The sequence below is a fragment of the Alnus glutinosa genome, chromosome 12 (genome assembly GCF_958979055.1).
Source record: "Alnus glutinosa chromosome 12, dhAlnGlut1.1, whole genome shotgun sequence".
NCBI classification, from domain to species: domain Eukaryota; kingdom Viridiplantae; phylum Streptophyta; class Magnoliopsida; order Fagales; family Betulaceae; genus Alnus; species Alnus glutinosa.
In genome coordinates, this window is record NC_084897.1 from 1,407,911 (window position 1) to 1,435,012 (window position 27,102).

The window sequence follows — 27,102 nt, forward strand, 5'->3', positions numbered from 1 at the left end:
TACCACGTGGCATTGTCAATACACCCTTAGATCGGCAATTTTTATAAAAAACAAAAAAACAAAAAAAACAAAAAATAAAATAAAATCTAATGGAAGATTGGCAAGCCACCTCAATGTAGGGAAATAGTAGTGTGATACATAGCATTGCTAAAAATAAAATTGAAGCATATCACATTAAAGATTGTACAGCATTAATGCTGTGAATTTCATAAACCGTTTAGCACAACAATCATTTTTAAAAAGTTATGGATACTACCTTCTGCAACACAGCTGACAAACTCCACTGCCGTGGGCTAACATTCAAAACCCTTAATCCCACCAACTAGGGTTAAAGCTACTTACGACAAAGCCTGGTAAGGGTGTCCACGACAACCAGACCACAACGAAAACAACCCATACCTTGTTTACCAATGAGATATCAGTAGGTGTATACCAGACACCCAATTTCTTGAGATAAAACCCAGTAAGTTAAATTGAGAAACAAACCATGCACAGTGCCTCAGCTGTTAAGCAGGGTGCACTTGGAATGTTTCTCGGACATGGTAATAAATTTTGAAGTAAACAATAAATTCACTGTGTATTCTAAGAAAATAAGTTTGTTAAAGTAGTAGTCATTACTAAATGCAAAATCTCAACCAATCAGGAGTTATTCACTTCTAAAAATACTGCCAGCCTTTAACCAATAAACCACAACCGCGTCTCACTTCTCTACAACAAAGTTCTGAACAGAACCGAAGCACCAAATTGAAAAGAAGTAGATTCTACCAATGCAAATGTGCACGATTGATCCCTTCTCAATTTTAAACCAGTAACCAACACACTTACCTATATTTTGGCCTCCTCTAAGCATTACGCCCACCTGACCAAGATCTGGACCCTGAAAATTTTTGGAATGAAATTTAAGCTAATGCTTGAATAGCAATAGAAAATCTGCAATACCCACCAAACGACTACAACAGCTGCCACCTACCCAACCACTATTACATTGAAAAACCCACACCCTTCAGTGTGTTGTGCACTAACATTTGCATAGTTTCTAAAATACTAAAAAGAATTTTAATGTTTCTACATCCAAATGCGCAAAACCTATCTCTTATGTTGAGTGGACCTTACCATGAATTTGGATGAGGATATAATGAAATATTCTATTAGATAGGCAAATAAAAGATAAACACCAGAAACCAAATCTTTCTAACTTGACTGAACAACAAGACAACTCACCAGCCTTAATTCCAGTATAGTGATCTAGTATCGATTGTAAGATTTCCCATAATCTTCACGCCTCTGACGCTGAAATTCACCAAATTTGTCATGAGGCCTTGAAGAGTAATTTTCCATAGGGTGTGGATATCGGCTTCTTGAATCCATGGCTAAATTGGCCAAAGCATAATGCGGATTGGCCGAGGCACCATCATAGTCCGAAAAACCATGCTGTTTATAACCGCCAAAACCAGAAGTGGGCAATTGCTGTTGTGTCTGTTGTTGACGCCTCTGGGCATCAAGCTGGAGAAACTCCTCCCACTGTTTTCCATGTGTTCCCCTCAGAATAGCCAGTTGCTTCATGTAGTTCTCTTTTATCTCCCTAATAGCCTTTTATCCGTAGAACCAATAGTTAGAAATCAAAAGCTCAAAATCCACAACTAAAAAGCTGCAAGGGTGTTTTAGAACAATTATGCTTTCCTCAGTACAGAAGTGGGCATAGTAGTTGATGATAATATAAGAAACAAGATTTGATTTAAATTGCAAGTTTTATGTGTTACATCTTCTGTTTTTCTCTCTCTCACAGTATCATAAAACATTTTGAGCCTTTTTGGCAGTATATTTAGATTCTCAGCTCTTATCATTCAGATTCAAGCTTAACCATGACTGCAAAACCCTTCACTATATTTGCCACACCCATCATAAGCACTGAGAATTCTAAGGGCGGCAGAGGTAATTATTCTCCCCCAAGGAGAAAAGAAAAGAAAAGAGAGAACAAAAAAAACATAAACCTGCAGATGAAATAGTATAAAATATGAGAGAGAGAGAGAGAGAGAGAGAGAGAGAGAGAGAGAGAGAGAGAGAGAGAGAGATGACCAGCTAATAACAAGCTCATGCTAGACATGCAAGGAATTAGCAATCCAAGACGTTTCACCAAAGGATAAAAAAGAACAAAAATCTAAGTCAAACCATCTCCTAGTTATTTTTTAGAAATTAAAACCCCATTGACTTCATTGACGTTGACAGATTAAAATGAGTTATAAACAAATATTGTTATGTAAAAGCATATAATTAAAGCTGAAATCATTTTTCCTCCAGCATGTGCCTAAAATTTTGGGATGGGTACAAAAAGACGCCAAAACATTTAATAAAAATAATAAATTAAAAAAAAAAACTCCGTATTTCCCAAAATACCCTACATGTGTAGTGTATGTTCTATCACACCAGTTATCACTCTGCACATGTACACCAGCACGATGGATAATTCTTACCTCACGATGCCTGTAATTTTCTTCATCCTCTTCCTTGTCACGAATTCTTCCAAGTTCCATTGCCTCCCTCTTAAACTCCAACTCTAAGTCTTCTAATGTCTGGGGGAAGGCAGGGCAATCAAACTGACGACCAGATTGGATATCAGATCCTCTCTTCTCATTATCCCATTCATCAGTTCTATAAGCACCCATGCTCTGATTATTACCATCGTGTGAATTATATGACTTGCCCATGTAAGGAGGATGTGCTGGAGATTTTGAATGGCTTGAACGACCTCTAGCTCCATTATTACCATAAGCTTCACGAAATGAAGAGTCTGTTAAGCACTTGATTCAAGATGCTAACATAGATGGTAGCTTTAATTCAACATACTACTTTATATTCACAGTGAAATCAGCCGAGGCAAAAGGTCCAGATATGCTTTCAGTAAATAATTTCGTTTTGCAGACAATCCGATCAATTCAGACCACCAACGAAAGTTACTTCAGAACCGTACACAAAATTCTTGAACATAAGAACTTACCTCTTGCTGCAAACAAATCATAAGCAACGAGCAACATCATTAAGGACTCAGAAAAGGTGAAAAATGATTTTCAAAAACACATAGAAAGGTATGTATAAAGTTTAAAAAAGGCTACAAACTACAAACATGTAATTACCAGCTTTCTATGGACGCCGTAAACATATCCTACGCTGTCCCTACCTTGTGGAGAACCCCTTGAAAATTTCTGCATATCATCCCGAATACGGTCTTCCACAACCTTCTCCTGCCTGCCAAACCTCTGTTGAAACTGTGATGCATTCTGAGGACCAGAATGAGACCTTTGGGAATCAGAGCGTCGCAACCGTGAGTCCACAGGGCTTCGTTCAGGTGACTTAGATCTTGCGACTTGGGAACTAGAAGGACCTCTCTGATCACCTTCTTCCTTAATCACTTTGTGCACAGCATCCACACCTTTTGCTAAAATTAACCTATCCTTGCCACTGACAATAATAAATTTCTCATCCATCTTGATTTTGCAGCCAATATCTTTTTCGATCTTTTGTAAAACTTTCTCTGTAAATAGTGCTTTTACATGCTTTTCTCTAGCAGGTACCCTTTCAAAGAAATCTTGAGACTTGCGATTTGCTCCAAGAGTAGAAGGGCATCCCTATGAATGTGCCAAACAACACGGCATCAACCGAAAAAACAAAAATGAAATTCGCTCTTCTAAACATCAGCAATGTATTCTTTAAGACTTGACATAAACAAGAGACTTAGTAGGTTCAACTAGTTTCTATGGGTTCATTTGGTTAATTGAACAAGGCATTTCATTTATTTTCGTGACAAATTTCTGAAATATAATAGCAAAACAGATTTGAGACAGAAAAATAATTAAAGGTGATAAAAGAAAAACAATCTAAATGAGCATCAATTTGTCTTGTAAGATGTAATTCAGCCCATCGAGGTACAATGACTCTTGTGACAACAGATCAACATCTCAACCCCCTCCTCTCTCTGCCCATGTTGTTGCTTCCCAGAAAAAGTAAATTCTTCGACTATTCAACTGTAAACTTTATATACAATGACTTCTTAATTCAACGCAGTATGGACAATGATAATACAGCTCGTTGACTCTTACGAGGGACCTCCCTTCTTTTGTACGTGTGGGCTCAAGTGCATGTGTTCATCCATATTAATGCTACATAAATAAAGGTTAAACTTGGAGAAACAGTGCGAGGTCTCAAACCAAACTGGTCTAATAGTTATGAACTTGGAATGCACCAAGCAATATCAGTTGAAATGAACTGAAATGTTCACTGGAACCAGATAAATTAACTCCTCTGCCAGACACCTATTCCAATTCTCAAGTCAGATCCAACTCAGCATGTGATATGCTAGCATTAACTTGTCCTAATCTAAGCAGGCTGGGACATAAACATGAGCCATGCCACTCATACAGTATGAACAAACCCAGAGGCTTCTTCTTTCGTTGTGTCTTTACATAAAAAGTGGTTAACCTAATAACTATAAAAATAAACATGTAAGCATAGCAACAAAGATAAATTTACATGCATGCGTGTTCACATGAATGTATGCATGCGTTAAAGCCAATAGTTTTGGACAACAACAGCAACTTTGCAATACCCCACACCAAATACCATTAAAAAAACATCTCTGCAGAAGTCCACAGTACCTGCGTAAAGTGACCCGACTCTCCACATATTTTGCAAATCAATTCCTCTTCTTTTCGTTTCTTCCAAATCCTCTCGGTAGCTTTTGACTTAGCCTCCCAAACCTTAGCTTCCCGGCTCGTGAAATCAGTAGGAACAGCATTGGGGTCACGAGGAGGTTCCTCTTCTTCATCGGACCCCGCCTGAGACCTTTTGTTTGTCTTTGCCTTATCCTGCACATTGGTGGTAGTTGATCCCATAGGACCAGTATACTCCTTGTAAAGCTCACTAAAGTCATCATCAATATCTGAGTCTGTTCTTGTTGCCATCTTATAACAAACTTATATACAAATTCCACTCCTACAATTCCAAACATAAAACCATACCTTAATAAACCAAAACGTGAAAGAGATATCAAAATATCTGGATTCAGATCATCTATATTTTTCAGGATAACTTCACATTGAAGTTCTTAGAATCCTAACCATTATTTTAAATTAAATGGTTCATATTTCACCACCTCAGCATACAAGGATACAATGAATCATTAACAGATGAAGGATCTTTTGAGGAGATAACCTAGAAAATCAAGAGGATCCTAATCCAAAAAGGCAATGCACACAAATGTATGCTAGTCAATAAGTCAAGTATATTCTGAACAAACCTAAGCACTATATTCTCTTTTTACAGCTTCTGTCCAATCCCATTATGAATGCATTACTACCACAGCTATAAATGACAAGAAAATTAGCGTAAAAAGAGAATACTATAGATGAAAATAAACGTCGACCAAGAAATTAGGGTTTGTTTGTTTAGAAATAATTGCTCAAGACTCGATATATTTTAATGTATCTCTTACCTATAGGTATCGCAGTTCATTTTACCTTTTTTATGAATTTGAAATTTGCTTTCGTAAATTTTCCCTCGAAACAAACAGGGTACTAGCGAAATTAAAACCAGAATTAGAGGGGGGGGAAAAAAATTTGTCGCTAAAGTGAATGCTCGAATGTGAGGGTACGACCTCAAAAATAAGTTATAAAATACACTTAAATTTAAGCGTAAGGGTAAAAAACACGAACTGAAATCGATGTAAGATCAGAACCGCATGAAACTATATACCTCGTTCCATGAAAAACACAGAGCGAAAGAAAATAAAAAGGACAAGAAAGTCGTACCTGGCGAGCAAGCGAGCGAGATAGAGAGAGATATGGTTCCAGAGAGGGAGGAGGGGGGGGTTAGGGCTGGATTTTTCGATTTCACCACTGTCAGTCGGTTTTTTAGGACTTTCTTCTCTAAAATGGCACCATACCTTTTTGTTTAACTGCATCTTCTTCTTTTTTTCTTTTTTTCATTCTTTTACTTTTTTTAAAAAAAATAAAAAACTACAATTTTTTTTTTTCTCTTTACTCAAAAAAAAAATATATTCTTTTAAAAAAAATACACATAACTCTCTTAAACTGCTATTTTATTGTTAATATCTCACCAAAATATCAATTATGTCAATTTCTCCCTAAACTAACGAAAAAAAAAAAGTCTCCTAATGACAAAAATACATTTCATAAAATTATTTTTTTTAAAAAAAACAAATTATTTTTAAAAAAAAATCTAAAATAACAAAAAGTTATACCCAAAAAAAATTTAAAACAAAAAAATAATTAAAAATGGGTTTTTCCTTTTTTTGGTTTGTTTTATAATTTTTTTTTTAATTTTCAATTATTTTCTCTTTTTTTCGTTCTTTTTCGCTTTTCTAATTTTCTTTTTTCTTTTTTTTTTCCCTTTTTCCTTATTTTTTTAATTTGTTTTTTAAAAAAATAGCTTTTTTTATTTTTTGTTTTAGTTTTAATTTTTTTTTCGAATTTATAATGACATTTTTGTTTTATTAAAAAAAAATATGATTATTTTTGTCTTTTTATTGGTCTTAGGGAGGACATTGACATGTTTTAGTAGTTTGAAGGTGGACATTAACACAATTGGTAGTTTAAAAAGAACATTGATAATTAAATAATAATTTGAGGGGTATACGTATTGTGTACTTTTCCCTATTCTTTTTCTTTCTTTTTTATTTAGGACGGATAACATTTTTGCCCATAAACTATAACTTTTATCCCGATAGGTTTTAACTCAATACAAATCAAATACAATTTTAAAATTTTGATAACACTCTATGTAATGCTCTTAAATTAATTATCTAATAATTAATCAAAGTGTTATTATTATACTTTAAACATAAAATAAGCAGCATAAATTAGGTTTATTTTTTTGAACTAAATATCAATTACCACAGCCAAAGTATCTACTAAGTAACGATCATATTATATAATAATCATTACATAATGTTCATCACCACCATAATTTGAGTCTAAGTCATGGCTTCATTCACAAGCATGATATAGTAATTAAGTTTAATACAACACCAAAATGAACACCAAGTACCGAAAATTGTTTATAACGGTGCATACCATGTACTCGAGAAAATATGAAGGGTTAAATACAAAAAAACCTTCTAAACTACCATCAATTCTCTAGATGGCTCCTCGAACTACCAGTGCTTGCAGTCCGGTCCCCCAAACTACTAATTGCTTATTTTTTGGCCCTATCTGTCACTTTGTGCCGTCTAAGTAGATGGAAACTAAGTCACGTGCCGTGCACGTGACTCTTTTATCCCAAAAGCTCAAAAATACCCCTCTCCTTAGACTTTGAAATTGCCATCATTTATTTGATTTTAGCCTCATTTCCAGCCCCATCACCTTCGGCCTCTCCAACAATGACTGCATCGTCGACACCACCGCGTCGCCGTCATTTGAGAACAAGTTGTCACCCAGAGGCAATCTCAGACTTTCTCGTGGCACCCTTTGCCAGAAGAGTCTACATTGGAATCGGACCCGGGCTCGGATCATATTGTTGCATTGGACCTGCGTGAGGCAGTTCTCGAAGGAGTTTGCATTGGAATCAAACCTGAGCTCAGATTGCTCCAGTTCCGATTCGGATGGTGGTGTTTGTGGATCTGTGGCCCGGGTGGTGAAGGAGAGTGAATGCTTGGGAGCGGGGATGAGGCAAGTGGGAAAGTGCTTAAGAGTTGCAAAGACGATGATAGTATGGTCGCCATCTCTTTCTCTTTTCTGCGTTTTCTTCTTCTTCATAAGAACTCCTATTTCTATCTCGTATGTCTTTTCTTCCTTTCATATTTTACTTTTACGCATAATGCACATCCAGTGGTTCCCACCGTTTGGGCTACTTTCGTGGATGTCTTCCCTTCCTTGGGTTGGACTCTACTCCACTGACACATTGTGTTATTGTGGCATTATCTCATGTCGTGGCTTGTGTCACAATAATGCTGAGGTGTCCAAGACTAGGAGCTTCACTAACAGAAACTGCAAAATGGATTGCCGATGCATGTACGACCACTTTTTGACATGATAGCAGTGACATCAGCCTCTTCACATACTCAATAGGTCTTTCTAGAAGCCCTTCTTATTCAACTACTTCTCAAAGAAGCAACTTCATGAAGGGCAACAACCATACAACAACCATTACCCTAGCCTTTGAAACAATACTATAGCAATCAGAGAGTTTGAAAGGAAAAAAATCAGGACAGACTTACCATACAAATCATCCTTGAAAACAAAGTTGATGCTTTTATGTTTCCATAACTCGAATCAGTCTCGTAATTGGCCACCAGGGATGTTCTGATTTCAAAAAATTAAAAATTAGAATTGCTTCCAAACGTGGTGCTATAAATTGTCAAACAATAGTAATCCTAGATAAGATTCAAGTTCTTAGATGTTTACATAGATCTCTTCAAACTTTGAACTGTACTAACACCTACAAAACCTTGCCTCATCAAGCATGAAAAACTACTAATGCCATAGTCAATTTTCTTAGACACGAGGGCCATGCATCAACCTCATGTTTTATAGATATGGGTGTAAGAAAAATTATATTAATGTGGAAGCAGAGAAGTCTGGTTGGTAGCGAATCACCTTCTCTTTCTCCCCAACCATTTAGTACCGTCCACATTTTATAAAGAGAAATCATAGAGCCATATATATACACGATGGAGAATACTGGATAACAAAGTTAAACAAAATAGAAGATCCCTGTCTTCAATTCAAGCTCATTCTTTCTCATGACATAGAGGATGAACAAAATAAGGGTGATTCTTGAAACGATCCAAATCCAAAGAAACCACACCTTTGAGGCTTTTCACATTGAGAGGTGATTCCCGTACGTGTGGGGCCCACCCCATGTGAGATGGGTGTTGTACCCTTGTTGTACATGTGATGTACATTTATCATTTTCCCTTCACATTTGCCTTAGCTCCATGAGCAATCAATAGCGAAGCAACCTGGACTTGCCCCGCCTCAACCGCATATTCCAGCGGCGTGTTGCTCGCTCTCCACGACCCGCAAACCGGACAACAACCATTACCCCAGCCCTTGAAACAAAAAATGAAAACCAAAAACATATAAACTCTGTTTGGTTAGCGAGAAAATTCAAGGAAAAAAAAAGAAAGAAAAGAAGCAAAGATACGTGGGGTGAGGTGGAGTGGTAGGTGGTGCCGTCGGGGAGGACAACCCAGCCAACCTCCTTGGCAAGCTCGCGGATGACCTCATTGATGTCAGCGCGAGGAGAGAGAAGGTAGCTGCCATGCTCTCTAAGGCCGTGGAAGATGTTGGTGGTGATGGCCCTCCTTTGCCTCTCCATCATTTTTATCGAATGACATAATTGTAATTTATGTCCTTTTTTTTTATCTTTCTTTATTTTTTTTTTCTTTTTTTCTTTCTTTTGTCTTAGTTATTCTGCATTTCTCAGTCATCGTTTCCAATTATAGTTTTGGAATTTCAAAGTGTAAAAAGATGGGTATTTTTGGGCTTTTGGGCTAAAAGAGTCACGTGTCGTGCACGTGACTCAGTTTCCATCTACTTAGACGGCATAAACTGATGGAATGGGCAAAAAAACAAGCAATTGGTAGTTTGAAGGACCGGACTGCAAGCACTGATAGTTCGGGGGGCCATCCGGAAAATGAGTGGTAGTTTGGGGGGCTTTTTGGTATTTAACCAAAATATGAACCATGAAATCAAGCTTACAAAATGACTTCTAGGGCCATCTTGCTCGACTCTAAGGCTGGCCACATCATTCAGTCCAATATTTCCATTATCTTGTACAAAATAATGATTTAATAATCATACAATCAAATCCATGCGGTAAACAATGAGTTTCAATTTATATTTATGACTCAAACCATAGTAAAATATGGTATTTCATGCTTGTACAAAAATATACATTTATTGTTATCAAAATAAACATGCTTCCCCAGTAAGAGAAGCTTTGCCTTCTCTCTAACCTTCCTTTTACTCAATCTCCGTTCACAAAGTTGGGGAGGAGGGAAGCACTGTGCTTCCCTCCTCCTCATCTCCTCATCTCCCTATTCTCTCTCTTTTTCCATTTCCTCCATGTGTTAACGCCTCTTTCGAGGCTTTTATCATGCTAGAGCTTGCTCTAGTTTTATCCACATTTTTTGAGGTACCTTTACTATTTTCCTCCAATACAACACAGCAAGCTCCGGTTTCCATCTTCATCCTTCATCGTGTTTTTCATGATTTTTGGCTAGGTTGTTGGATCGACATCTTTGGATCTAAATCTACGATCCTCCATCAACTATTGCCCGACACGCGCCTCTCCAGTGGGATCGCAAGCGTCTTCCGCTCCCACTGATGGCCGTCGCGACATCAGCCGACATCCACACATCGGAGCGTGGCCTACACGCGCTAGGGAGTTTGTCTCCCTTTCCGGCACGTGAAGGCCATGTTTCTCCTTTCATCCCTTACCCAGCTGGGTTTTAGGTGGTTTACGGTGGGCCCTAGCAATCTATGATAGAGAGAGGCTCTCCAGTGGTGGCGCGTGATCTTCACGTGCCACCATTGGAGGCGCGGCTCCCAGCCCCCTCAATCACCCGTATTTGTGTTATGTTTTTATCTATTTTTTTATTTTTAAAAAAAGTTACTTGGGTATTTGTTTATGTTTATGTGAAATTACTGTATTTGAATTTGTGATGATTACTCTCTTTACTGCAGTCCTATTTCTGGACTCTAACAACGTTGTTACTGTCCCAACCATCTTATGATGGTTATTGCAAGTCTTAAGCGAGGATGCAGTTGGGCTTGTCCTTATCTGTTTTCCTTTCACTTTTTTGAAACTGTCTTGTGCGGCCCTTTAAAATGTCCATGTCATTTATTTGTCAAATTTCCTAAATTTTGTACATATCTCTGCGCTGTTTTAGTTTGGCTTGGGTCTAATATTGGGGAGCCACCCCTTTTTCATTAATAAGATTACCCATTTTTTCTTCATTTCGGATCATCCTTTGTAACCCTCTTTCTTATTCAAATAAAAAAAAAAAAAATGCTCACAAAAGATATCATTTGATGTTTTTATTCGTGTTTACTTACTTTGTTCGTACTATTCCTCAACAAAGTTTATTCTTAAATCCTCATCTCCTTTGTATAAAGAAGACACAAATTATCCTAAAAATCTAAAAAGAAAAAGAAAAAGAAAAACATATTATAAAAAAAAAACTAATCCATATCGAGGCTCTGGGTATAGGTTAAATCGATGACGGTAGGAACATTTTCGCCTAATGAACTGCCACAGTTGACTAATTAACTAACTTCATACTGATGGTAACAATTTTCGACTATCTCGGTTAAGTCAGTTTCATGTCGGTCGGTTAGCCATGAGATTTTTATATTAGGGCTAAGACTTTTTTTATTGGTCAAATAGGTTGTTTTTTTGGGCTAAACAAGTGCTCCAAGGTTTAAAATTGAAATAAAACAACGTTGTTTTGATTTCAAATAAAATAAGGAACACTTTAGTCGAATTGGTTTGATACGGTTAACCGTCTAAAAAAAAAAATCTACTGTCTACTGAACCGAATCGACTTTGAAACAATAATTTTATTCCTTCTACCGGCAGCTGGAAGTCAATTGTCAGTCGGTAGGTGGTAATCGGACATTCTGTTTACTCATAATTATAACCTCGATAGAAGATCTGGGGCATTGTAAAAATTGATGTATCAAGGGAGGTAGTGTGGTTTTTATAATTTGCAATCTTTTATGTTGAAAATTAACCTAAAAGATATTTAAGAATGAGGTTGATGATATTTAAAAAAAAAAAAAGAAGAACAAAAAAAAAAGAAGAAAAAAAGGGAGGAGGTTGATGAATTTGTTTTGTTTTTCTAAAAAAAACCTACCTTTCTACGCAAGATTAATTATTTTACTGCGAATGTGATAGTTTATGGAGAGAAGATAAAGTAGTTTTCTCCGGCTAATGCAAAACTTCTGCGCTTCCCTTCCTCCGAGTGAATCAAATTCTAGGGTTTGTATTTGGCGAAGGATTCACAGCCAGCAAGCTGGAGAGGCCTAGAGGAGAACGATTTGATAGCCACCAAGAGCTCCACCACCACCATAACCAGCATCCCAACCACCATGACCAGCATTACAGCAATCCTCCTAACTACCATCCCAACCACCATGACCAGCACTTCAACAATCCCAACTATCACCAACATCAGCACCACTACAATTACCAGTCTGACCAGCACCACCACGTGATCGTCGAACCAAAAGATGCGTTTGGCAGCGGGGGATTTCCGTCAAATAGCGGCGGTTTTGTTGCTGGTGGTGGTGGTAGATATGGTGCCGGTTCTGGTTCTGGCTATTGTGGACGCAAAAGGTGGCGGCATCATTCCGCTCGAGGAGCTTCTCCAGGTGTGTGTAAAGTTCAGTTCGGAGTCCGAGAAAGTGTAGGAAATGAAAATTCCTTACTCATCTGCAATTGTTTTGTGGTCATAACGATTGTAAAGGAAAAAAAGGAAAAAGAAATTCATAAAATATGCAGCATTACTATGAGATTCTTTAGGTTTGCGTCTGTTACTTATTCTTCTGTGGATTTTATTGCTTTCATTGTGATGATTTAACTGAGGTTTTTACTTATTTTTGACTGTGCAAGAGAAGCTTCATGCTGTATAGAATCTCACTTCAAAAGGGAATGTGGTAGACTTTGCTTTCTCTCAGTATGAATTCGTTAGCCTTTTTTTGCATAAGCTTCGTTATCAGCTTGCTGTTGATGCACCAGAAGAATGTGTAACCAGATATTGGGTTTTAACCTATCTCTTATATGCAATTATGATTAAAAAAAATTGCTTCAAGTTTGGGTTTGGAATTTCCTTTTTGTACTTATTTTTGGAATGCTTCCATGTGGAAATCTTGCATCATTTATAAATGTCCTAAGTTGTACATTCTTGTTTTGGTTCCTGTTTGTCTGTTAGATCACGCGGATGGTGTTGATCATGTAAAACTTTATGTTGCACCCGTTTCAAGAACAGCAACTGAAGCTGATGTAAGTTATCATTTCCCTCGAGGCATTTAACATGTATGCGATACTTGCTGTATGTGAATGTACACCTCCATCTGACCCATTTTCTCCCATGAACACGCATCAGAATTGGATTGAAATTCAAAGAATTGCCCATCTTTTGTTGCCAACCTGTAAGCACATACCAAGTCCCAATGTGAATCATGGAATAGAAACAGAAGTATTGTTGTATTTACCTGCAAAGGGAGGCCAAGAAGACTATCCTTTTTAGTATATTATTGAGGCATTCTTGTCTTTAAAAATTCTGACGTCTTTCTTTGTCCCACAAGGTGACTAGAATGTGCAAGCCAACAAGACTTTGTCCTTAATTTTTTTTCTCTTTCAAATTGTTACTATTATTAGTGTTTCTCACAACTATTACAATTCTTATTTAACTGATGATATTGCTTTCATCAGATCCGACCTGTCTTTGAAGAACATGGAAATGTAGTTGAAGTTGTTATATTGAAGGATAAGAGAACTGGCCAACAACAAGGTATTGTGATGCTATTTTTTTTTTTTTATCAATATTGTGATCCATTATTGATGTTTTGGTCCTCTAAGAGGTTCTCCAGGATAGCAATATGCTAATTGTTCATCTTCATTAGCTTTTATCATCTATTTACCACGGTGTCCTATCCACAATGCTGAAGATGACCACAAATCTCTCTTGCAATCAGCTTGTCGTTAGGAAGTTCATAATGTAGATAGATCATGCTTTTGTACCATGGGTTCTCTAACCCAGAGGTTAACCTATTCTGGACAATCAATCCTTACAGTACAGTTCTTGTCAGATCATCAGCTATGTGCAACTCTTGGATGATTATAGCTGCTGACTTCTTCATTTATTGATGATTACTTCTTAATAATGGTGAACCTCTGTTGTCTGTGATTGTTAAGGTTTTCTTTGGTTCTTTTGGTAATTCTTTGTTTAAAAAGGAAAAAAAAAAAAACAAGGGGAAGTGTTTACTCATTTGAATGGTCCACTTTGTCCCTCACTAATACTTCATCAAATTGGATTGGCTTTTAGGTCAAAAGCAAAAATAATGTAAATTATCATGTAGCATATGGAGCTTAGGATACACGAGTGAGGAACGAGAGGGATACCTCACTCGTGGGATAGCATGAGTATTTTGCTGTTATCACATATCATTGTGGAAGAATTACAATAATTTTATGGATATGGCATTATGGAAGAGTAATAATGGTTTTATGGATATGGTTTTACTTGTGCAGGAAGTTGTTTTGTGAAATATGCAACGGTAGATGAAGCTGAAGGGGCCATTAGAGCTTTAAGCCTTCAATATACTTTTCCTGGAGTGAGTTATTCAGAACCTAGGATGATATATTTGAAACCTCTTGCTATTTTTGGTCAATTCTACATTTGTGTATTTGCTTTTTCCAGGAACTGGCTCCCCTCGTAGTCAAATATGCTGATAGGAAACAGGAACGTCTTGGTAATTGTTCTATTCACATTGTCTTGCTTTTTGTACCTTTTCTCTCAATCCTGCATTTTACATTTTATACAAGTTTTACTCTTATACCAAACACCCTGCAAAACTTTTAAATTTATAATACTTGACCTTTTTCCACATACAATTTGGGTATGCTTAGTCAATACAATAATGTGCATAGACTGTCCAATTGCCTACAATCTTCTTATAGAGCTAAGGTGACATATTATACAAATGATCATATATGTGATAGAAACTCATTATCTTCTTAGATGCATACATTAACCTCTAAACCTAAATGGATATGGAAAGTAAGGAGTCATCAAGCTGGTTTCTTATTAGAAATAAATTCAAACTAGACACTTCATTTATAGAGGTAAGGATGTCGGTCATGATTGCTTGAGCTGTGGTTATGTTGCGAAAAAAAGTTAGTTCAAAGTCATTATTTTTTTATTCACAGTGGAGGAGGAGGTTTGGAGTCTTATCAAGCATGTGTGCGGGATTCTTTTTGGTCAGGACTAACCTATTGTTGATAGGATTGCAATTACTGAAGGAATATATTTTTACAGTTCTTATGAAACATATATATAATATGGAAAATTTGGCATCAGTGAAATTAGAATGCACCAGACAATGTTTATGGCATTGCATGTTGTCCTTGCAAAATGAGTGGATTATTTTATTTGGGAGGACTATCTATTTATCTTAATATCTTATCTGGAATGAGAAATATAAAAAACTATTTCAAGACAATAGTGATGATGTTCCTTGCCATGTATCTGAGTACATGGTATCTGCACTGGATAATGCTTCTGGTTCTTCACATCTGCACATACCTTGTCCAAAATTAGAAACTGTATCCTTTTCTTTTCTCCAATAGGTCCACAAATATTTTTTTATTGTTCACCTGTTCATTTTCTGATTTTTTTTTTCCCTTCTTCATATTTGCTTATGATAGTAGTGGTGGACAAATTGTATGTTGGTTGCCTGAACAAAGATGCTTCACAAAAGGAAATTGAGGAGGTATGCTCCATATACATTGAATGTTCTAGTTCTTCGCCTACCTCAGCAAAATAAGTTCAGCTTTCTTGTTATGGTATCTGCTTGTATGTAGGCACCAACTTACAAGGTTGACATACACAGGATGATAGACATATGCAAGGGTAACAAACGTAGGATGCGTAAAAGGGTCATTATCTAGTTTTGATCCCACTTAAGTGGGGTCCTGGGAGGGATGCATATACAATATACTAAATAAAATTTAGGCTTTTAATGTGGTAGTGAACCACTTGGATAAACTGAATAGCAAATTGAGACCAGAAGATTTAGATCATTACTTTGCAAAGTATTGACAAAGGTTTGAGTACCAACTCTTGACATGAATAGCATTGCTGCATATTTAGAGCTGAGATTGACATGGGGACTTTTCAAGGTGTGGACTACCCTCATGAAAGTTGAGATCAGTGTGGGGCACTGGGGGCTGTTGAAGGTGTGAGCTACCTTCTTCCATGAATGGCGTTCCAAAATACATGGTGCATGGACAGAAAATCAACTGAGTTTACAATATCTTGCATGTTACCTTTGTGCCATATACATGTGTCTTGGTTTGCATGTTTGTGTATGTGACCTTTACAGCTTGATTAAACTTAGGTGAAGTTGCTAAGTTTGATTATAAACCTGTTTCCCTTTGTTAAACTTCTTTTTGTTGTTGCTATTGTTGTTCACGTGACTTTGAGGACAGCATGCTTGCTTATTTTTCTTTTCAAATTCAACTGCAGTTATTAGTCTTTATGTTTACTTGGTCTATATATTTGGTGTTATGAGTTTTATATGGATTTTTTCTGTCAGATATTTTCCCCCTATGGTCTTGTTGAGGATGTCTACATCATGCGTGATGAGCTGAAGCAAAGTCGTGGTATGTTTTGATCTTAACATCTAGTATGTCTTTCATATTTAATGGCAAAGTATAATAATTTGGGCTGTACATGTTGGTGGGTAATTTTTGCTGTGGACCACCATGTCAGCCTCAGATCATGTTTCACCTAAAGATATTCAGCATTTCTAATTGACCCCCTGCAACCACTATTGCAACCATATGTTCAATCCTAATTTTTTTTTCCCGAATTGTTTGCTTATACTATACTTCAAGGGTGAAATTAGAAACGAATGAAATTAGAAACGAAGGAAGATCATTATATCTAGTTGTTTCATTTAAAGCTTGTTGGCTTTCAAGAGGTTTCTGTCTTTTGTATGCCTCCTTTGTTTATGATTTGTGTCACTTTTATACTTACAAAAAAAATGATGTGTCACTTTTATTATGTCTAATGAATTTTTTGCTCAAAAAAAAAATATCAGCTATTTTATCTACCTGTATTGGTGCATAATTTCAAAACCTTTCTCATATATATAACGAACTGATGGTGCAATAGATTATCGTTGCTTGTAAACTGCCACAGTATATTTTGTAAATTTATAGTTGAAGCATATCTTTGTCACGCTATCAATTGGTGTTTTATTTAGAAATCTATGCTTTTTCTGTTTTGAAGGAAGCGGGTTTGTTAAATTTTCTCATAGGGATATGGCACTGGCAGCAATCAAAGCGTTAAACGGAACCTTCATGATGAGAGTAAAGCTTATATGTTACCTTGATATGTACCCATTCTCTGATTGCGCTTTAAAAGGCTCTGTATTGATTTTTTCCCCTCTTTTTCGTGTTTATGTTATTAGGGTTGTGATCAGCCATTAGTTGTTCGTTTTGCAGATCCTAAGAAACCTAGGACTGGAGAACTAAGGTTTCTGCTTCCTTATTATTTGTACAACTGTTAATCAATGCTCTGTCTGTGATTAACGGATTATAATTAAGTTACAACTACAAGTTAATAAGTTCATACCAAGGACACTACAAGAAAAATAATGTTCAAATTAGCTATGTCACGATCCATGCTAACATTATTCTTCTTCTTCTCTTCTCTCTCTCTCTCTCTCTCTCTCTCTCTCTCTCTCTCTCTCTCCAGGGGCAATCAAGCATTCGGAAGCATAAATTTTGCTCCCTGTTCTCAAGAAACATTTGCTAGGTACATTTGTCTCTTCATTCCTCTTCCTTGTCTAGTTGTTATTCACGTGAAAATGACTCGAATGAGTTTTTTTTTTGGTCATATATTGCAGGCTAGCACCCAATCTTGGTGATTCTATGGGAGGATGTATCTTGCCTAATTCTTCATATCCTCAGCTACCAAATTCCACAAGTTCACTACCTCAAGCTGTTCCCCAAATGGCAAACCAAGAACCTGTCAGGCAACAACCATTTCCTCCCCTACAACAGTTGCCTTCAGAGTTGTCTCAGATGCCATTGCAGGAGACACGAACTCCACAGACAAGTTCACAATCATCTCAACAAGCAGTTTCTGAGGTGCAGAGGCAGTTTCATCAAATTGAAAAAGTAGAGCAGCAGTTGAGTTTACAGGTAATAGTCGGCAGGTACTTCAATGATAAATGATTATTTAGCACCTTTGTATGGGTAAATTATCTATTGGTCTGTGAGGGAACTCTGAGTGATTGAAGGGATTGGCACACATGCTTGGCTGATCTCATGAGCATCCTCTCACTCATGTGTTGATAGAGTCATGCGTGACAGCCTTCATAGTATGGATTTCCAAGCTTTTATAGAAATGTTTGTTTACCTCAACAAACAATCAAAGCATGTGTGGTGGAGTCCCAAACCTGGTTCCGGTGGTACCTTGAGTGGTGATAGTATGAATTGGAGCTTTTTAACCTTTCCATTGGTGTTAAGTTTGGCATGTGATTCGCCACTGTGGATAATAAGCCCTATAAACATCTGATACAGTTGGTGTTTTCTTGTGATACCTGACTTGTAGAAGACACTGGAATGGATTCATTTGCTTTCACATCATATTGTCACCTAGTGTCTTTATGCAAATTTTATCCTGGTATGTTATGATTTTGGAAACTGTGTTACCATGTCTTCAATTTTGTTTTTTCTGCAGTCTCCACATCCTGGAATCAATCATCCAATAGTTCCTAGTACTTCCACCTCACCTGCAGTGCCTATAAGTCCCCAGACAGCAACTCCTTTAGATTGTGATTGGAGTGAACATGCCTGCCCTGATGGATACATGTACTATTATAATTGTGTCAGTTGTGAGAGCAGAGTAAGTTTTCTGCCTTGAACCATCTTTCTTGCATTTTCTGTCTGAGTTTTTGTACGATGAGAAGAGAAGTAAATAGCTGTGGAAATTGAATTTGTAGTGGGAGATGCCTGAGGAGTATTCCTTATATGAGCATCAGTTACAGAAGCATCAAAATCTGCAAAATCCTAGCCATCAGCTTCAGTCCCCGCTGCCAGTTATTTCCACCCAACGAGTCAGTCAAACAGAAGAGGTGCACAGCTTCAACCATATCTCTTCCATAAAAAACTCCTAAAATCCTCCTTAGTGCAACAGTTAGTATTCCGTTTCACTTGGTGTTTTTATCAATTTTTTTGTTCACTAAATGAATTAATCAGCCGTCTGGTGGCATTGGTTATGGAAATCCTTAGATAGATATCGACTGACAATGAATTGAGTCAATTGACCTCCCATCTGCGTATTTCAGCACTTTGATATCTTTAGAAATCACAGTAGGCTTATATCTTAGGGCTTTATATAACTTCATCTGTCAGCCTCTTCTGAATTTCGGCATTTTGGCTCGCAAAGATGTAACTAGACCTCTTGTTAGAACCTGTTAATCTCAACTTCCTTGTACTGGACTTTTGCTTCTGGTGTACTACCTTGGGTTGACCATGGGCTCACTAGAAGTTGCACTGCTCTGGTTTAGTAACAGAATTCTCCTGATGAGTTGGCCAGTGCTGAAATAATGAAGCCTGGGAGATAGGAACCGTCAGCTTAATAATCTACTTGGACTTGTCCAAAACCATGGATGCTGATTTTGTTGGACAATGCATACTAGCTACGCCATGCATTCAATACAAAATCTTGAAAGCTGCAGGGATGCCCTTCATAGCCTGAAAGCTCTCAAGGCAGCTTGCTTACTATCCTATTGAGGGTCATGGAGGATAGACTTTCTGTCTGTGCTGTATGGCTTTTCATTCTTGTCTTAGAACTCATTTTTACTTGGCAAATCTGAATAACTTCTTTAGCATTTTATAGATACCCTTTATTTCTTACCCCCAATCTTGATTTGACTAGATGGGGACCACACGTTGCTTCATTTTGGTATGCTGTACTTTTGCAGGTGCTGGATCATGTGCAACTGCAGGCAGAGTCTAGTCCTGTTATTGGTCCAACCTGTGCTTAAGAGGTATCAGGTCTGCCATTTATGATAAATCTGTTTAGTCTGAGACTGAAATTTAATCTTGGATTTCATTTTGTAATTCTGAAGGTTTTGGTTATTTTTGTATTGCTAAAGTACTACTAATGCTAAAAAAAAAAAAAACTGTATTTGAAGAGATCAGCTACACCCTGGCCCCCTTTCTCTGAGAATCTTTTGCACTCTTTCTGAAATTAAGTTGATTTTAATAAGAATATATGGATCGCTTTTGGGTAGTGTTAATGAGGGGTAACAACGTTACTATGAATGCATCTCTATATGCAGTTACTTCCTTTTGGACTGAAATATGCAATTTTATAATTAAATTTTGGTGTTTGAATCTGCAGTTGATATTAGTGGAAATGGGGAATCCAAGCTGGGTTTTAATAGAAAATGATAATGGAGCTTAGAAGAGCATGTATATTTTGTCCAGGTGGAGAAAGGGGATAGAGATACCCCACAATTTTGTTGTCCAAATGGTTAAAATTCGAGAAACAAATGTGAAAGAAGTCTTATAAAACCCACTTGCCTGAGCAAAGAGGGGTGAGCTGCACGAGATCTGCTCGGGCATGTGGACTTTATAGTAGCTCTCATATTTGTTGTCTGAATTGTTAGCTAAAATGTTGGGATCTTTTTCTGGAGAAGGTGGCCACCCTTATTCTTTCATAAGGGTTACGTATTTTAGTTAGCTCAAGGTTAAAAATAATGGATAAGTGGTACAATGTACGTTGTGATTTAATGGAATATCTAGAGTGGTTTTGATCAACAACTTGTACTCATGCGAGATTGTAGAGTTTGTGATGGTATTACAATATGATTGTTGTTGAAACCCAAAAGCATTATTTCAGCAAAACCCGCAGAAGCATCTCTACGAGTCCCAAGCTCTGTTGATGGTGGAAATTGGAAGGTTTCCGGAAGAGATGCCAAACTGTGTAAATATGGGAGCCACTCGTTAATGGGCTTAATATCCTAGCAAGCATAATCGTGAATCCTTAGAATAGACACGATCAAATGGATGATTCTAAAGCAAAATCTCATTATAGAGAAAAAAAAAGATAAAAAAGAAAGGAATAGATGAGGGAAAATAGTTGACTAAATCACTCCTGCTCTTTCCACGGCCAGCTGAATGATCGAATAAATGACTTCCGTGATTCCCTCTCCTTGGGTACTGCACTACTGCTCCATGCTGTGACTCGGAATTTTTTTTTTTTGTTTTTTTATTTTATGCTTTGGCTGAAACGTTTCCCCTGGATCCATATGAAGGTGAAGGTAGAGCTGTTTTTCTTGCTGTGAGATCAGCAGTGGCGGAGGGTCTAAAGAAAATATTATTCTAGAAGATTTGCTAGTTGTGATTTTTCTTAATAAAATATTACTCTGAAGTTTGTTGTTATGAAGTTCTTTGCTGTGTCAATTGGCCTATGCATAATCTCGCTAAATGGGTGCTTTTACTGGTTGCTGTGAAAACATTCCCATTTAGTCCCCCAGAGATTGTTACACCATCGTGTGATTTTGATTCCCCTTAGAGCATTCACAGCAGCTTCTCTTTTTAGGGAAGTTGTTCCTTAAAATTTAGGAAAAATTTTCAGAAAATCAAAAAAATTTATCTACAGCAGATTCCCTAAAATGTTCTATTCCATGGTAAATGAACAGTGTTTCCCACCGTTCATTTCCCATTCAATATTATAATCATAAAAAGTTCTCTCTCTCATGCCACGCAACTTGCCTCTCTTCTTCCTCTCATCTTCTTCGTCCAGCCATATCCCATCCAACAGTGTAGAAGCCCATCCCACCAAAAATTTTGCCAGAAAGCTACCTTCTGTCTTCGACCGACGTTGATTCGGCCATGGGAGCTAGAGCCATGTACAAGGTTCAAGGAGTGCAGCTTCTCGGCCTCGGAGGTGAGCAAAATCCCCTGGACAACAGACTTCAAGGCCTGTCCGGCGGTGGACCCGACGCAGATCAACCAAGAAGCCGAAGAGATGGAACAAGGGCTCGTCATTGCTGGCCAGGACGATCCCAAAAACGACGGGTAGCAAAGCAAGGTAGGCCTCATTGGACTCTTTTTTACATATGATGAGGAATGCAGAAATGGCTGTGAAGAATGGCGTGGTAGCTTCGACGATCTGGTTGAAGGACACGTCGTGGTGAGGCCATGGAAGAAAACGTGCTGAGGGAGAGAGAGAGAGAGAGAGTATTGATAAAATATAAAGAATAAAAAAATTAATAGTAAATGTAAAAAAATAATATTTTAATGTTATAGGAAAAAGTAATGGGAAGCTACTGTGAGATATTTTTTGAGAGGAAAGTAAAAAATAGTTTTGTTCTCTATATTTAGGAAAAGAGAGCTCCTTCTATACGGTCATGACAGAAAACAAGAGATTTTTGCCTACCAATAAACACTCGACACGTCAGTTTAGAACACCAAAGCACTATAGGGTGAAAACACCCAATCACACCACATTGAAGCCACCCAGGATCCCAACCCGCTCGGCTGAAATCCCATCTCCATTCCCCATCACCACCTCCCCAACCCAACCCACCACAGCTGCACAATTGCAGTCGCCACCAATGGGCTGGCCGGCGGAGTCGAAGTCAAAGTCGACCTGGGCCGACTGTGAGTGACAGCCCAGCTGACGGTGAGCGACAGCCCGGATAGAAGGGTTGGCACGAAGGCCACTCCCAGACCCCGGGGGTGGCCGCGCGGGCGCCCCATGGATCGGGGGTAGCCGGATGTCGGCGGAGGTGTTCCGATGCAAGGACTCTTAATGGGTCTGAGAGGTTTTCACGAGAAATGGATGGGGCATTTGCTATGATCCGGTGTTTCAGCAACAGTTAAATTTTTTGTTCTTAGATGACGTGTCTATTTTTTATTGGTAGGCAGAAAAGCCTTGTTTTATGCTATGACCTGACTGAAGTTATACTCTTAGGAAAAATGGTTGAAAATATGGTGGAAATGCTCTTAGGTGTCTCCCTCCTTTTTTTAACATTTTATTATTATTATTTGTAGTCTGTTGTTATGTTAAAAAAATAAAAAAAATCTCAAGAGTGTTGAGATGCTACTCTGATTCGACAAGCACGATCATGCTGATGCGTATACAGTGTTTAGGTTGCAATAATTGAAGGCAGCAATTCGTATTTTGCCTTCCAGTTGTGATGGGTGGTGATAGAATTATGCTGGTTCTCATCCTGGCATGGCAATCAACCATGCTTCAGTTATTCCCGGCGGTGACGATCGCCCACAAATCCTCGGCACATGCAACTTCAGAAGCTATGGGAGCCATTCTTTTATATGTAAAGTTAAAAGTTCCCACCATACCTACCAAGATTTATTCCATCATATGAAACGTACAAAGAATCACACTCCAAATTCTCTTCATCTGCTCGCATGTGTCGTTAGTTTTCTTTTGAAAATGCTATATACTTCACTTTTATTCTCCTTTACTAACGGGACAATGTAGGAAGATATAAATTAAATAAAAAAGAGTTAAAAAAAAAAAAAAGCATTTTCCTTTCTTTTGGCACACCCTACATCCCTACTATTAATGTTCAATGAATCAAATCCATTAGTGGATTGCACATTGGCAGGGTATAGGAGAGGAAAAAAAAGAAAGAAAAGAAAGAGAGCTAGGCATTAACTCAACAGGCTCAATATGGGTAAGTAGTTGTTGGGTCATTCTTTGTCGTTGTATCCACATGCAAATTTAGGAACACAACATTAATTTCTCTCACCAAATCCTCAAAATTGAAGCCCTTTTTTGAGGATTCCCAGACAAAGGAAAAGAAAGAAAGCTTCCATGCATATTAATTATTCTCTCTGGAGAACCCCCAAACCCTCAATCTTGACTGCGGTACTCTCAATGAAATCAATGCACATTCCTTCGAATACAAAAAAACAAAGAGATAGGACAAGGGAGGGGTCAGAACTGAAGAAAAAAAGAAGAAATAAGCTAGCCAATTTTTCTGTATTTCGATCATCTCTACATAACCAAAGCTGCCAACAAAAAAGACGAAAATATTAACCAAAAAAAGAAAAAAAACCAAGTTATAGTAATAATCTTCAGGGTTTTGAGTGGCAATGGGACGTGGGTTCTTCAAGAAAAGATCACCGCCTGTCAGCAAGAAGATCACATACCAGTATAGATTTCCTCCTACGAATTAGCTAGTCAGTAAACAAAATTACTCTACTCTTCCTTCAGCATATGTGAGGGAACAATGTCTTGAAGAAGCCCATGATCTCTAAGCAAAGCAGATCCCGTGTTGCAGAACCGAATCTCACGAAGATAACCAGCTGGATTCGTTAAGCCATTACAGGCAAAATTCGAAGGTGACAAGGCATGGATAAAGGATTGTTGTTGGCGCTGTTGTTGATAGTGGCATAGGCTTCTTTGCATTGGCATAGCAAAGCCGGTGGCACGTCCGCCAGATAAGCCCGAGTCCGGTGGAGCTCCGGCAAGAATTTGGCGAGGCATGACTGGACTCGGATGAGTGTGCTTCCCTTCGTAGGTGGTGACAACAATGCTTGGATCTGTGAAAGATCGCTCCACACGTTTCTTCACATTACATGAGGATGTAGTGCAACGATAGTAACTCCTACAATCCACAAAACTAAGAATTATAAGAATAATGCAAATTAAACCCATAAAATAAAAAAATAAAAAATAAAAAGCCAGAAAAAGAGGAGACAAATTAGGCTAAAAGCATTATTAGCATTGAAGTTAAGTTACTATTGCATATGTATATATATATATATACCTAGGAAAGGGGCTGTTCTTCACAGCTTTTTGACCGTATTTTCTCCACCTGTACCCATCTTCCAGATGATCAACCTCGCTCTTTGTCATGAACGCGAATCTTGGCTCTCTCTGTCTCTTCTGATTTGTCTTCTTGGGTTTCAACCTAAAAACCCCACAAACGCAAAGGCCAAACCCCCCCCAAAAAAAAAAATCAAAATCGCTTGCATATTATAAAACCCCCTTATTTTCTTCCATTATTATTCCACGAAGATTATTCAGCATATAACCCAGAGGACGAATAAAAAGGACAAAGCATAAAAAACCCATTTTATGTTTTCAGATGGGTGTTTGTCTGAAGACGAAATCAAAAGCAGAAAAGTAGGAAAAAGAGATCTCACTGTTTCTTGGTCTTGTCTTGATGCTCTTCTTCCTCGTCAACAGCTTTAGTCTGTTCATGATCATTGACTGCCTCACTCGATGCAGACGAAATAGAGGAAGAGTTAGGGGTCGCCGGCGGATTCAATACCTCGGAGCACTCTTTCACAGTTGTAGCCGGAGGGAGTGGAGCCGAGGGAGCCATAGATGGTGGCTGTGGAAAATCAAACAGAGAAGGACTGTAGTCCTGAACACCCAGTAACTCCATAAACCCTAGCGAGCTGATCTTTTCACCTTCTGAGAAATCAAATATGCCCGAAAATGGATAACTTTCTGAGATATGATCCGAGAACGATGAAGATCCAACAGTCTTAACCTCCGTCTTTATCCCCTCCTTCCTCTCCATGGCTCACTCAAAAGTGCAAATCCTTCATCCAAAACACACAGGAGAAGGTGAAGCTTCTACAAGAAAAAGATAGAGAGAGAGAGTAGAGAAAGTGTGTGTATGGTAGGGTAGGGTTGATCTGCCCTGATTTATAAGATTTAACACAGAGAGAGAGATATTTGGGTTGGGAGGTGAGAGAGAGATGTGGGTAAGCAATGAGGTTGCCTTGGCAAGAAAGATTGACTGGCAATTGTAGGTCAAAGGTCTGTACGGTCTTAGACATAGCCGGTTGGACATTCAATGCATGGTCCGACAAAGTGGTCGACGCTTTCATACGTAGGAGTTTGACCGGTAAACCGGTTTTGAGGACGTGTACGTGTGAAAGGGGTTCGTAGAAAAGCCTAGTACGAATATATATATATATTATATATATGTGTATCAAAAAAGCCTCTCGCTCGTACGTGTGCATGTGAACTAAAGAAGTGTATAATGAATCTTTTTTTCTTTTTGAGAATTTTTTTTTTGGGTGCTTTTCCTTTTTCCCCATTTCCCCATTTCTTTCTTTAATTTTCTCTTGCTTTTATTTGTTTCTAATCTCTTTTGTCCTTTTAAATGACTTTTTGCAGCGTGTGAAATATTGAGTATATGATCTCTTTTGTATAGTATGGCCAGATTGTCTTCATCTGAGTACAGAACCAAAAAGGAAATTCAAAGGAATATGGTAAACATTTTTGCCATTGCCAAAGCATGTCAGGTATTTATAAAGTGATATGTCTGAGAATTTTAATGGACAGACTTTTAGGAATACCATCCTCTTCATTTTTATTTTTTAAATTTATAATCATATATATATATATATATATATATATATATATATATATATATATATATATATATATATAGAGTACAACAAAATAAAATTTTAATATTGAAATAATGGGTTTTTTTTCCGTTTCAAAAGTGGTTAGAATAATGAGATATTATACGTAGCTAAGTAGCTTCACACTTCAGATGAACATGATGAACACATGCAGCCTAGCCTCTTTATATAGCATATATAGAATAAATTCCATTCTTTATGGGTGATTTTAATTGGGATTAGTTTGGGAAAAATCACCAAACACGGGGTGCATGCCTAGCTACTGCCTAGTGAGCTATAGGGCGGCAAGGCCTATTTTTGTTAAATGGGATCAAATTATAACTTTGTTGGAGATTAAAAATCCTTAAGTTGGAAAAAAAAAAGGTGAATTAAATTATAAAAAATTCTTTCAATGTATATAAAATATCACATGTTAGCTAGATCAGGAAATAAAATCAAAGAATTAATGTAAAGTATTACAAAATAAAATCAAAGTATATATATATATATATACAAAGAAAGAATAAATTAGCTAGTATATATATCACATGCCAATAAGAAAAATAGAACCCAATTTGAAAGACAAGTTGAAGGTGTGAAATGGGGCTGTAAATTGACTCATGCGGCTTGGGATATATAGTCGGTGGTAATGGCTGCTTTTCTTTAGCAAAAGGAATATAATAATTCTTAAAAAAAATGAAAAAGAAAAAGATATCAAATTCTTTTTTTTACTTTCTCCTTTGGTGGCCGGGGGAACTCAGAAGTACTGTATGGGAAAAAAGTATGCACGTGTGATTCCCTTGAGACACGTACGAGGTACCGTCGCCGACGCTGACGTAATTTTCGTGTGAACTTAACTCTACCTTGCATGCTCCAATAATTGTGTTTGCAACTTTTCTTGGTAAACAATTAATTAAGCTTCTTCTTGAGAAGTAC

General features: G+C 37.6%; 3 protein-coding genes across 3 annotated transcripts; 1 reads left to right on the forward strand and 2 right to left on the reverse strand.

The window, feature by feature from the left end:
• Positions 1–631: 631 nt before the first annotated feature.
• LOC133852075 (uncharacterized) lies at positions 632–5,945 on the reverse strand. The gene is made up of 6 exons (XM_062288749.1): positions 5,802–5,945; positions 4,650–4,986; positions 3,176–3,623; positions 2,472–2,770; positions 1,222–1,590; positions 632–877 (listed from the first exon to the last, which is right to left on the reverse strand). Exons 2-5 carry the CDS (start codon positions 4,953–4,955, stop codon positions 1,246–1,248), a joined length of 1,398 nt encoding a protein of 465 aa, XP_062144733.1. The 5' UTR covers positions 4,956–4,986; positions 5,802–5,945; the 3' UTR covers positions 632–877; positions 1,222–1,245.
• Positions 5,946–11,956: 6,011 nt separating this feature from the next.
• LOC133851651 (flowering time control protein FCA-like) lies at positions 11,957–19,958 on the forward strand. The gene is made up of 14 exons (XM_062288170.1): positions 11,957–12,389; positions 12,950–13,020; positions 13,453–13,531; positions 14,272–14,354; positions 14,441–14,492; positions 15,451–15,512; positions 16,338–16,404; positions 17,036–17,115; positions 17,217–17,281; positions 17,504–17,563; positions 17,655–17,952; positions 18,494–18,658; positions 18,756–18,887; positions 19,740–19,958. The coding sequence occupies exons 7-14, from the start codon at positions 16,377–16,379 to the stop codon at positions 19,800–19,802; spliced, it is 891 nt and encodes a 296-aa protein (XP_062144154.1). The 5' UTR covers positions 11,957–12,389; positions 12,950–13,020; positions 13,453–13,531; positions 14,272–14,354; positions 14,441–14,492; positions 15,451–15,512; positions 16,338–16,376; the 3' UTR covers positions 19,803–19,958.
• A 3,799-nt stretch (positions 19,959–23,757) lies between these two features.
• Positions 23,758–25,501, reverse strand: LOC133852195 (WRKY transcription factor 23). The gene is made up of 3 exons (XM_062288894.1): positions 24,946–25,501; positions 24,567–24,710; positions 23,758–24,404 (listed from the first exon to the last, which is right to left on the reverse strand). Exons 1-3 carry the CDS (start codon positions 25,326–25,328, stop codon positions 23,996–23,998), a joined length of 936 nt encoding a protein of 311 aa, XP_062144878.1. The 5' UTR covers positions 25,329–25,501; the 3' UTR covers positions 23,758–23,995.
• Positions 25,502–27,102: the final 1,601 nt, after the last annotated feature.